Source organism: Agelaius phoeniceus, chromosome Z (assembly GCF_051311805.1).
Source record: "Agelaius phoeniceus isolate bAgePho1 chromosome Z, bAgePho1.hap1, whole genome shotgun sequence".
In the NCBI taxonomy this organism is placed as follows: domain Eukaryota; kingdom Metazoa; phylum Chordata; class Aves; order Passeriformes; family Icteridae; genus Agelaius; species Agelaius phoeniceus.
In genome coordinates, this window is record NC_135303.1 from 47,679,899 (window position 1) to 47,692,335 (window position 12,437).

At 52.2% G+C, this 12,437-nt stretch overlaps 1 protein-coding gene across 1 annotated transcript; it reads left to right on the plus strand.

Moving 5' to 3' along the window:
* The first annotated feature begins 540 nt into the window (after positions 1–540).
* On the plus strand, positions 541–9,752 carry LOC129133167 (serine/threonine-protein kinase PAK 3-like). Its single transcript, XM_077172182.1, has 12 exons — positions 541–616; positions 1,535–1,572; positions 1,958–2,080; positions 2,931–3,111; positions 4,059–4,122; positions 5,370–5,418; positions 6,549–6,661; positions 7,183–7,300; positions 7,946–8,045; positions 8,475–8,671; positions 9,130–9,267; positions 9,663–9,752. Exons 1-12 carry the CDS (start codon positions 541–543, stop codon positions 9,750–9,752), a joined length of 1,287 nt encoding a protein of 428 aa, XP_077028297.1.
* Positions 9,753–12,437: the final 2,685 nt, after the last annotated feature.

The following is a 12,437-nucleotide window of genomic DNA, read 5'->3' on the forward strand; positions in this document are numbered from 1 at the left end:
ATTTCCTGGGTTCTGATAGTTTGCTGCTTTCTAGAACTAAGGGAGGTCCCGCTGGAAGAAGCCTTCTGGTTTTTGCTCAGAAGCAATAGTGGCCAAAGAGCACTAATGTGGTTCCTCACATCCTGCTCCCTTCTCAGTGCTCAGCTTCTCAGTGTGGGCTAGAGGGGCTTAGTGTGTTTTTACTCTTAGATGCCTTGAGCAACAGGTGATGGACTAGGAGGGCTTTTTGTGTGGCTTTGTAGCAGAGGAGAACGCTGCAGGCTTTTTTTGGCATTATCTGTAGAGAAGGTGTGGTTCTGTGCATGAACTCACAAAGCAGCCCAGGGCACTGCTATTGTGATGTCAGCGGCCGCATGGCAGCGTTGTCAGGCAGAGTTGCTGTGCCGAGGCCCGGAAGGGCTCAGTGTGCAGAGCAGCTCTGCGGCACGCTCACTGCAGGGGAACCTGCTGATCGACGAGGTCTCTGCCAGCAGGACTCTTGAGTCTTTTTGTTTCCTCCCAGGCTTTGTCCCTTGCAGATTGAGCAGCACTGCTCCAGCCATGGAGGGAGTGTGTGCTGCAGCTTTCACGGCTTTTACCGTGGCTTATTCCGGGTACTTTTTCACCCACCTGGCACGTAAGTAGACGTTTTTCTTCAGTGCAGCATATGGAAACCCAAATGCCACAAAGAGGCCTTCAGCTGGGTAACACCCCTGCCCACAGCTAAGAAGGGCGTGTCTCTAGCCAGTGGGACATGGGCAGCATTTGTGATGTAGCCTGCGGGGATTCCGCTCCTGCCGTGCCACGGCCTGTGGCAATGGAGTCTGGAGTCTCCTCAGTTTGCTGGCTCAAGCAAGACAACTTCCAGGATGGGAAGACTGGGAGAGCTTGGCAGGAGTCCTTGTAAAAGCTGTGCACTGCTCTCCAGGACTGAGGCAAAGTCCCTCAGTTCAAGGCTTCTTGTCTGCATTCCCTCATCCCAGCATTTGCCTGTGGAACTTGACACTTCCTGCGCGCTAAAAGAGCCATTTGTTCTGTGATGAAATCACAGAATGAGCTTGGTAAAGGCCTCTGAGATGGACATTTTTGAGGAGTTCTTGTATGCTCCCACACACAGGAGCTGTTCCTGTGCTGTGTCATGATAGGACTGCCACCATGGCTCAGAGGGACTTGGGTGAAGCCTCCCTGGGGAAAGGTTTTCAGTAAGCTCATGGCAATTGCTGCATGCAATGTCTTGAGCAGACTGAAATACAGCAAAGAGAGAAGCTGTAGCCGCTGCTGGGTGAGGTGGGGCAGAAGCAATGACTGTTAGAGAACCACTTGTAGACTTAGTCTCAAGTTTCTATGGGTTGAGTGGCCAAAGAGGAGAGACAAGGTAGACACCAGGCAGTATTTTGTGCTGCTGTTGTCTTGCTTGCTGTGTGCCACAAGGGATGCTGCTGGAGTGGTGTAGTGAAAGCAGAATGCTCTGTCTTTGGGTTGACTTTGGGGTGGGCATGGCCAGCACAGGCAGTTTTCTTAGAGCATCTGGTTCTTTTTCCCTTGTGTGTTGCAGGTCACATCAGCCGTGCCTGGAGAGAATCTGCTCTTTGGGTGAGTGGCAAAGGAGCCTCTGGCCTTGGTAGCATTTGGCAATTGCGGAGCAAGCTGTGAGCTGGGCCTGTTGCAGTCCGGTGCCAGCCTGGCTGGATGAATGAAAGTACAGTCCAGGCCCTTTGCGGCAACAGCAGCAGCAGGAGGACCCAGGGCTGTTTTCTCCAGTTCCTTTCCAGAACTTTTAAGCAGCTGAATATGCTGGCTGCCATGATGGAATTTCTCCTGTACAAGAGAGCGCAGTCCAATCCAGCTGGCCCATTTTACTTGAGTCTGAGCACCCTAGAATCCCATTTCTCTGCAGATGCTTTCTCCTGAGTGCATCTGGGTCTAGAGCTGAATATAAAGGAGGTTACGTGTCCCTGATGCTGCTGTCTGTCTGCAGAGCCCAGAGGGAACCTCGGAGCCTCCAGTGGCTGTGTGTCTTCCTGAAGAAGAGGCCCAAGGGGAGGAAGATGCCCAGCAAAGTGTACCTGCTGCAACTGCAGGGCCTGAGCATGCAGCATCAGTAAGTGGCAGCTCTGGGCAGTCCTGTGGCTGGAGCAAAGCATAGCTGCAAGTTTCTGATCAGACAGCACCTCCCGTGCCTGGCTGAAGATGCTGAGGGCTGGAATCTTTCCTGCCCTTCCCGCAGGCAGTGAGGCCTGGAACTTGGAAGTTCAGGGATCACCTTCCTACTGTTCTGAAAGAGGCTGTGAATTTGTCTTAGCAAGAGACAGGAGGTAGCATTAGGATGTCTTGGCGTGCTGCTGGGGTACAAGTGAGGCCCTTGGTGGCCAGTGGCTGTGCAGGCTCCCTGTCCCCAGTGAAGAGAGCAGTGCAAAGGTGCAGTTCAGAAGCTTGCAGGATATGAGGAGACACTGTCCCCAGGAGGGACCTGGCCCTGCGCAGACAGCAGCTGTCAGTAGCTAAAGGAACAGCTGAGATGCAGCGGGGCCTGTAGCTGAATATAGGTGAGGTGGTGAATGCCAGGTTCTTTCCTGTCCCTCATGCTGCTGTGTGTCCCCAGAGCAGAAGGGCAGCGTCAGCACCTGCTCTGGCTGCCTCTGCACGCGAGGAAGAGGCTGAAGAGGAGGAAGGTGCTCATGAACCTGCCCCTGCTGTCAGCCCAGGCCCAGAGCAAACATCATCAGTAAGTGCCTGCTTTGGTTAGCAGTGAGTGTGGTGTCATTTTGTCCATGGTGTAAAAGCAGCCTTTGGATTTTGGGCCTTGAGCTGGAGAAGCGGGCTGCAAAAGCTGAGAGGTGAAGAGCCCTGGCTGTGGCCAGCAGCATCTTCCCAGGGGCTTGCATTTGAAATGGGATGGCAGGGGCACCTCTGCCAGGCACATTTGTGACCTCACTCATTTCTTTTCCCAGAGCTCCACCTCCTCTGTCCTGGCACCTGCAGGAGCTGCAGCAGAAGGCTCTGAAGGAGCCTCCAGTCCCCAAGCTGGCAAGTGCAGCGGGAGCAGCTCGTGCATCTGGAGCACCAGTAGCTCCTCTGGCAGCAGAGAGCAGCTGGGAGAGAGGACAGAGGACAAGTGCCTGGCCATGCTGAGTACGTCCTTTGTGATCCTTGTCTGCTGGAGCAGTGCCCTGTGTGTGCGTGTGTCGGCATGAGCTGTCCCAGCTCCTGTTCCTCCTCAGCTGAGTGCCAGCTCCTGAGGCCTCCACACAGGACCTGTTGTTGTGCTTTGAGGTGGTGAGGGGTCACCGGGGTGTTGCTCCTGCCTCTGAGAGCAGCTCAGCCTGGCTTGGCTTTGCCTGAGCTTCCCTGGAGGCAAAAGGCAAACCAGAGATTGTTTCTGGCTGAGCAGGAGGCCGTGACCCAGGCAATGAGTAGGCGCTCAAGGAGCTCCTGTGGGGCACGGCCAAGGTCATCTTCAGAACTCGGCCTGTCCTAAAGGCTGAGGCACCTCATTCCTAAGGCCCAGCACAGTAGGTTGGAACATGAGCTGCTGCTCCTGAAAGGCAGAAGGCCATTGTTTAGGCAAAATTGTCCTGCTTAAAGCTGCAGATTGTGCTTCTGCTGGAAGCACTTTGCAATATTCTTGCTGTTCTGCAAAGGGCAGCTGTTGAGAACAATTGATTCCAGGAGCCAAGATGCCTTTGATGTTTGCAAGGATTAAAGCTTTGCTTGAAGGTCACAGAGTGTTGATTGCCAAGACCAGCAAGGTTTTGTTATTCCTGCTGCCCTTAACATTTCTAGACAACAACCAGTTCTCTTGGTTACAGCTTTCTGATCCCTGCATCCTCTGACTGTTTCTGCACGTGCTTAGATTTTAGTTTAGACGTCTAGTTTGGTGCAGGCCATCTGTGCTGCAGGGCTGCTCGTCTTGCTGCTGTTGTTTCTGAGGTGGTGGTGGTGGTGGTGCGGTGGTGTTGTTGTTTGCCGACTGCCTGAGTTGAAAGGGCCCAGAGTGGCAGAGAGTGGGGCTGCCTTTCTGATCTGCTGCAGGGTGGGATCTCTTTTGAAGTGAGCATCTTTCCTTGGGATTTTTCCAGAGATGCTGGTGAGCGAGGGAGATCCTGAGGCTGAATACACAGAGCTGGAAACCATTGGCAAAGGGTGAGTGCAGCCACAGTTCCTTCTTCAAAGGCAGGGCCTGTGCATTTTGCTGGTGTCACATCTCCCCAGAGCGACGTCAGGCAAGCTCCAAAGCTGTTCAGACACTGCGTTAGGATGATGCCTAATGATCTCTCAGTACTGGTCAGCATTTACAGCTGTGGTCCGAAGGCAGGGCGGCAAAGACACCTGGACGCTGGCAATGTCTTTTCTGCGGCAAAGAGCAGCACCTGGCAGATCTCCTGTCCCTCAAGTCTGTTGCACCTGATTGCCGCTCTTCCTAGGAGAAAGCATTTTTGCATGTCTCAAAAGAATACAGAATGGGTGGGAATGAAAGGAGGAGAAACTTTGTTGCCTCAGAGGTCAAGTCAGCAGCTGACAGCTGTCAGGGAACAGCTCTGGGTAACATTTCTTTCCAGTATTTTGCTGAAAGCAAGATTCAGTGGTCTGGATGGCCACCACCTAGCCTAGCAGCCAAAAGCAGAAATGAAAGAAGCAGCTCTCTTTTGTAGCTGACGTGGCAAAAGACAAAGCTTCAGGGCAACGGCCAGTGCCAATGCACTCCAGAGGAAAAGGCGTCATCTGGCTGATGGCAGAACCCTGGTGGATCCTGTGGGGTTTAGGCCTTTCCTGCAAAGAATCCACCAAGCTGTTCCCTTTGAAAGCCAGCTCTGCTGACTGGAAATGGGACTGATTTGCAACATTTTCCCTGTGAGAAGCCAAATGTACAAGAAGTCTCCAGAAAAGCAGAGTCCTCCAGGTGTCTGGTGCACCAAAGAGAAGCAGCTGACAACAGCTCTGGACTCAGAACGCTGGTGTCCAAGGATCCTGTGTTTTGAGGACTTCTCCATTTGTGTGTGCAGCAATGGAAGCCTTTCCCTGCTCTGGCTGTGGCTGCAGCTATGGCTGGGCACTAACTTCCTTGCAAGCTGGAGAAGGGATCTGTGTCTGGAGGCTTTCCTGCAATGGCTGTTCCGTGGCCTCAGGCTTCTCAGAAGGCCTCGGTAGTGGTGCTTGAGTTTGGCAGACAGGCTCCAGGGAGAAGTGGGAGAAGGCCCAACTGGCAAGTTCCTGGAAAAATCCCACACATGTACAGATACAGAAAGAGAAAAGGGGGGAAAGACCCAGAGGAGAATCTGTCCTATTCCATTTACTGTTTGCCCCAGGACTTATTTGCCATTGGACTGCAGTGTCTTGCAGTGGCAGGGACTAAAGGACTTCTTCTTTCTCCGCTGCTGTTTTGTTTCTAGGGGTTTCGGCACAGTGTGCATGGCAGTGGAGACTGCCACAGGAGAAGAGGTAAGCGCCAAGCAGCGCCGCAGCTTCTGCAGCTCTCGAGTGCCCTCCCCTCTGCTGTGAGCTGTGGCTGAGCTTTGGGTGGCCAGGAGAGCTTTGCTGCAAAGGCAGATGAAGTGCAGAGCAGTGTCCGCCCTGCCAAATACAGTGGGGACAGATTTTGTCCTTCTCAGCTGCCCCTGGGAATGCAAGGAGGCCAGAGGAGGACACGCTGGCTGGGTCTTAGTGCCCAGGTGGTGTCTCAGAGCATGGCACTGCTCTTTGGGGCTGCAGGGTTCCTGAGTTCTCTTTTCTGGCTGTTAGCAAATACATGGGAATCGTGCTGATAGTTCTGTAGGCACCTGCAGTGCTGCCCTTGGAACTGTGCTTAGACAGAGTGGTCTGCAAGGAGTCTCTCAAAGGCCTAAGCCCTGCCCATAGCCCGGTGTATATCCCTAGAAGATCATGGCCTGGGTTATTTCTTTTTACAGTCAGGCAGTAATTGCAAATGTCAGTGGTGTGAAGAAAAGTATTTGAGTGGAGCAAAATGAAAATTCCTGGAGTGAGGAAGTGCTAGGATTGTGGTTGTTGGAGGTGTCCTTAATGATGTTTTCATCATCGTGGCATTTTTTCATTGTGAAGTATGTAGGGTTGTATATCTTAGGAGGAATAGCCCTCAGGATGTTTTTAGGACAGCATTTTATCTGCCACATCTCTAACTGTTTGCTTTGTTGTTGTGCCATGGAGAATGCCAGTGAGTGCTGGAGTAATGATCCAATCCCCTAGAAGTGCCAATGGTTTCCCAGCAGTTTTGCTCCATTTTTACTGGCACAAAATGGCTTCTTGCTTGCAAGAGGTGTGTGAATGAGCATGGGGATGATAAAGTAAGGCCATGGGAGAAGACTGGCCCTGGGCACAGTGAGTGTTGTTAGACCTCTGAGGTGGAGAGCTTAGAGCGTGTTTCTGCCAGGTTTCCAAGGCAGAGGCTATGTGGCTCTGTGTCCTGGGAGGTGCCCGAGCAGGCGGTCTGATGTCCTGTCACAAGGCAGCTTGGCCCAGCCCAGCACTATCATCCCATAATCACTGTCTCCATGTTGCCCTTGTGGTCCTGTGCCACAGACTTCTTTGGTTCATGGTTTTCCCTGTCGTTTTAGGTGGCCATAAAGAAAATTAGTCTCCTGCAAGAGAGCGGCAGCGAACTGTGCCTGAATGAAATCCAGGTCATGCGTGGCAATAAGCACGCCAACCTTGTCAACTATGTAGACAGGTGAGTGGTTCTGCTGTTCTGCTGTGAAAGGTCATTCACATCCTGCAAGCCAGAGGTTCAAGCACTCCTTTGGTGGGTGGCAGAGGATGGAGCTGTTCATTCCTGTTTCTGGGCTGATCTACAGTGTCTTGGGAGGAGATTGCATTGGGGCTGCATTACTCTTTCCTGGCATGCTGAGTTTGAAGGGCGCTTTCAAAGGCCAGACTTGGCCCTATCTTACTGAGCCAACAGCCTCAAAGTTCCTGTGCTCTCTCCCCATGGTTTTGTTGGCTTTGGGCTTGGATTTTTTTCCCATGGGTCTGAAGTGCTGCCAAAGCACTGTAGATTGTATTTCCCTTGGCCTGTTCGTTGGTGTGGATAGCAAGCAGTGTTTTAGACTGCCCAGAGTTCAAGGCCTGTAGAGCGTAGTGAATGACTGCTCACTTCCTCCTGTCTTCCTCTGAGAGAGACACAGAAACAAGAATCCATCAGGTGGTGTGAGTGCACGCCTTCATCTCCAGGCTGTTGTTTCCTCCTTTCAGCTACCTGCTGGACGAGGAACTCTGGCTCGTGATGGAATACATGGACGGAGGTTCCTTACACGATGTCATCAGGGAGACTCGCCTGGCAGAAGGAGAGATAGCAGCTGTCTCTCGGGAGGTAAGGGATGGTGCCTGTGCTTCCCATGCCTTGGTCGGGATGGTCCTTCCAAATGGGTGACAAGGAGAGGAGAGATTTCATCTTCTGAGCCTCCTTGCTGCCTTTCTCTTATGACTGGCAGTAGCAAGAGCATCTGAAGTGCCTGCCAGTGTCCCTGCCCTTCTTCTAGTGTGTTTGTGTTTGCCTCTCTAAACACTTGCCTGGAGCCTGTGTGTGCTGCATTCCTTCCCTGGACGGGCAAAGTACTGGTGGCACAATGTAAAATAAGTGGCACAGACAAAGATACACACTGGGCTGTCATGGAGCTCAGCCTCCAAGAGAGCCTTGCACCAAAGGGGTGTTTGCAAAAGCCTCCACTCTTGTCTGGCTGGAGAGAGCACAGCCACTGCAGCAGTGCTGCTTCAGTCTGTGGTTGCAGGGCAGTGGCCGGAGGAACAATTGTCCTTTCTCTTTCAGAAGCAAACACACCCTCACTTAGAAAGGCACTGCTGTCCTCGTGTTGGAGCAGCAAGCTCTTGCCCTTGCCAGCAGCCTGTCGTGCCATGGCTCAGCATGGCCCAGGAATGTTGCAGTGTTGCAGATGTGCCACTTCCCCGCTTGTGGGATGAAATCCACTTAGGCTGGTGTTTCTTTTTCCTCTCTCAGTGCCTGCAAGGCCTGGATTTCCTTCACTCCAAGCAAGTGATCCACCGGGACGTCAAAAGCCACAACATTCTCCTGGGTCTGGACGGATCCGTCAAGTTGGGTGGGTGTTGTTGGCCAGGCTCAGCCGTGGCAGGCTGCGGTGTGGGGCTGCCTTTGGGTGACTGCCGGTTCCCTGCAGTGGTGCCTGTGGCAGTCCAGGCTGCCCTGATACAAGTGCAGAGCACAGCCCCAAGGTGCAGGGAGGTGTTGCTGGGAACAAGGGCTCAGGAGTGCCTTTGGCTTGTGCGTGTGTCCCTTCCCAAGCAAGGCACTTACAGTCTAATAGCTTCAGGGCACTAAAAGCCACTGCCTGAAAGCTGGGGCTTTTGCTAACTGGCCAATTCCGTATTTCCTCGGCTGCAGGCCAGAGGAATGGCAGCATGGCCCCTTGCTGGCAGCCGGGTTCCATGCTGCCCTCTTGGACATTGGTACAGCGGGGATTTCTTTGGTTTGCTTTCTTCATTCACGCTGGCCTCTTTTTTCTCCTCAGCTGATTTTGGCCTTGCTGCTCAGCTGACCGCTGAGCAGAGCAAACGGAGATCAGCTGTTGGGACCACTTACTGGATGGCGCCAGAAATCTTCACCAGGAAGCTCTATGGCCCCAAAGTGGACATCTGGTCCTTTGGCATTGTGGGGATCGAGATGGTGGAAGGGGCGCCTCCTTACCGGATGAAAACCTCCCGCACGGTGCGCTGCAACTGCTCTCAGATACTGCTGACACCCAAACACAATCTGCTCCCATTCTTCTGCCTGGCAAGCTTGCTAACACCTGGAAATGAGAGGTGCCAGGCTGCATAGTCTCTCGTGCTCCTTGTCCAGATCGTCCCCTTGCCATTTCAGTGCACGAACCGCACAAAAAATGGTGATGCCTTTTGCTTGACGGAAGCTTTGACAAAAGGGCAAAGCTGGGCTTTTAGTCCCCATCAGCCAGTGAAATCAGGGGTGAAGGCAAGAGCCTTTGCCTATTGGACTGGCTATGGCTGCCTGTGGCTTTGTGTTCTTTCAGTAGGGGTAGGAAAGGTATCTGCCAGGCTCTGGCAGGGAGTAAAGTGCCACGGGAGAGTGGAGCCTGTCCCGTGGGGTGTGTGTGAGCAGTTTGGGGTGCGAAGGAGACAGCTAGAGCGTGGCATTTCCTTCTTCTCTAGGTTCAAGAGCTGATCAGCAGCGGGGGCAGGCCAAAGCTGCAGAAGCCCAGGCAGCAGTCGGCGTGGTTGCGAGACTTTCTGCACTGCTGCCTGGAGAGGGACGAGGACAGGCGCTGGTCTGCCCAGGAACTGCTGCAGGTAAAAGGCAAAGCGGCTGCAGGCTGCGCCAGCTGCCCGCTGCCAGGGGCTCCTCATCTGCTCAAGTCCAAGGCGTCTGATGGGGCCCGCTCCTAAGAATCTCCCCTCTGGGGGCTTGCAAAGGAAAACAAAGGAGAATCCTGGCCTAGGATGCCTTGGAAGGAGCCTTTCAAGGTCACCTAGACCAAATCTCCTTAAGCTGAAGACATCTGGAGTCACGGATTTGTGGGATTGGGAGCCATTTTGCCTCATGTAGCAAGGTCCTGGATGTGGAGACAGTGGTGCCCAGAATGCCCTCCTTTTCTTCTTTCTGTATCTTTCTGGTAGCCAGAGAAAGCCTGTTTCAGCCTGTGAGGAAAGTACAAGTTCATGTTTTTCTTTTTCTCTTTGGGCAGCATCCGTTTGTAACATCAGCCAAGCCGACCTCCGAGCTGACGCCTCTGATCATGGCCACGCAGCAGTTTATGGCCAACAGGAGATACTAGCCCTGGAAGAGGCCATTGTTCTTGTTTGCACTTTGTAGTTTGTAGATTATAGCTCGTAGTTTGTAGTTTGTAGATTATAGCTCATAGTTTGAAGTTTCTAAATTATAGCTCATAGTTCGTAATCTCTTTATTCTAATAGTCAAAATAAATACTATAAGAAATAAAACCTACACTGTGCTGGAAGCTTCCCTTTGTTCTCACCCTGTGAATAAGCTCTAAATTTGCTTCTGAATGGTCAGGTGTTTCTTCGATGTGGGAAGACACATGGATGGGGATTTGCAGCATGGTTGGAAGCGTGCAAAGGTCTTCTTCCTTCAGTGCCTTCAGGCCACAAGCTCTTGTGGAGATAGAGGCATTGCAGCTGTGGCTAGAGGAGCAGAGTAGGGCAGAATGGAGCAGAGCAGTGGTGTCACTGCTGGGGATGCTGCTGTGGCTGTGGGCAGAGGGGGAGGGAGCCGGGCTTCTCCAGGGGCTCAGGCGCAGGTGAGTGTCCAGCGGGAAGGCAAGTTCTGCCACGGGAACCAAGGCCAACATGAGGGAGCGAAAACTTGTGCAGTTGGGACCTGCCTGAGCCACTGTGGAGGCCTGTGGGCCTGCTAGGGCACTTCCTGGGGCTGTGGCCTGGAAGAATGTCCCCTAGACTTTAACCTCTCCCATGGTCTCCTGTTTATCGTTTCAATATACATTTGATACCGTAATTATTGAAAATCATTTACTTTGCTATGTTTGGTGGTAACTGACGGTATATTTGACTACCATTTAAATTTAAATTTTAGTTGCACAATATTTGACAGACATCCTCTCCCAGTTTTCGTGTTCTGCCCCAGCTTCCCTGAACCCATTTTCCCTGGAAAGGACAGGCCGGGAGATGGAACCTGCTCAAGAGCACAGGCGAGCCACCAGCCATCTGCCACCTCCCCTCCTCTTCTGACCCCTTGCCAGGATGGCCCTGGCAGGCATCCTGGATTCTACCCTAACCCACTTTCTGACTGCCCTCAACCCTGCCCGCACTTTCCTCTTGTATTAGCAGTCCCCCATTTTTGCTGCAATACATATTTCAGAGGTCAGAGCTACAATAAATTTGAGAATAAAACAGCTGGAGGACCGACTCTGTTGCCCCCACAGGAGTTCTGTGCCCTGCACCACCGGAAGGTTCCCCCATTCTAGTCCTGCATGAAACCTTTTCTTTTGACTTGTGTGTTTGCTGAAGGCCACGCGGGAAAGGTTCCACCATAAGTCTTTTGGCTTTGATTTTCTGTTCTCTTTTGTTTTGTGGGTAAGTTTTGAGGGGGAATGAAGTGGCGGGAGCCGTCTGGGAGTCAATGCCCGTGAAGTGAGGGAAAATGAAAATTATATTTACTTATTGTTTGGTTATGCTCTGCAATATGAACCCACCAGTTTATTTTAATTCTCAAGCTTAATTAAAATCTATTAAGTATTGTGCTGGTTTTAGTTATGAGAAGATATGATTTTTACTATAATGGGTATACCATTCATTTTAAATAAAAGAAAAAGCGGTGATTCATGAGAGTTTGTCCTGGAGGGCACGGGCCAAAAATGAACACACAGCCACACATCGGACAACAATGACCAACACCAAGCCTCAGGAGAAGAGAAGCCACAACGGATGACAGCCAGAAAACTTATGGTGAGCTGATCATGAAGTGGAGAGGACTCTGGGGCCAACTGGGAGTGGCCATGCAGATCAACAGCCTGTCTGAACCTGTCAGGGCACAGGGAAAACAGGTGATGGCTTTGGGATGGGCACCCAAAGCTGCCAACCCCAATGCACCATCCAGCACCAAGAGAAGACTTGCTGAATTTTATCAGTATTTCATCCAATTACTCTTTTTTTTTTTCTTTTGGCTAGTTTCATCTTCTGTACATAGTCCTCTCATTCCTTTGAGATTTCTACCTCTGCTTTTCTTTGCACCTTCCCCTCCCTGATTGTCAGCTGAGCTATTTACAGATGGCTTTTCTCACCCACCTGGTACCTGATGTGTGTGCCAGCACCAAAATAATTCTCCTTATTTGCCCCTAACTGCCTTCTCTTTGGGCCACTGTCACAGCTGGCAAAGCTTCAGTCTTTCACATGTGTTTTTTGGCCAGTAAGTGGGTAAGGGCTGGCAAAGCAACTTCCTAAGGCCTCCAGAGCAATGCACTGCAAGCCAGACCTGTTCTCTTTCAGGCAAGGCTTCTCTGAAAGGACTTCAGAATTCCCACCATGGAACTGAGGCACTGTTGACAGAGCACTAGACTGTGAAAGGCTTTGAAAGGGGATAGGAAGCTCAGCTTGCAAATGAGACCAAGAGGAGGTAGGGTCAAGAGATGTGGTGGCCACACATCCCGAGGTAAATAGCCTTTGGCTTTCCTGGGGCCTTCCCCCACATGGGGCTGCCACTCACCTGGCCATTTAGGAGCTGGGTTAGGGGCTCCAGACACAGGTGTGGAGCCTTGCCTCTGGTGTGCCAGGGATCAGTGGCCACAGCTGGGCTGGGATGCAGGCCTGGGAGTGTGGGGTGCGCAGAGTAGGGCATGGCCTCAGCAGAGCAAGGCTTGATCTGCCCCTTTCCCCACCTACAAGCGCCTGAAAGGGCTTGAGCCAGCAATGTCCTCCAGTGTCTCACAACAAGGTTTCCAGGTTCCTGTGCTTCTTGGCTGTCAAGACTCCAGAGATTTGTGGCT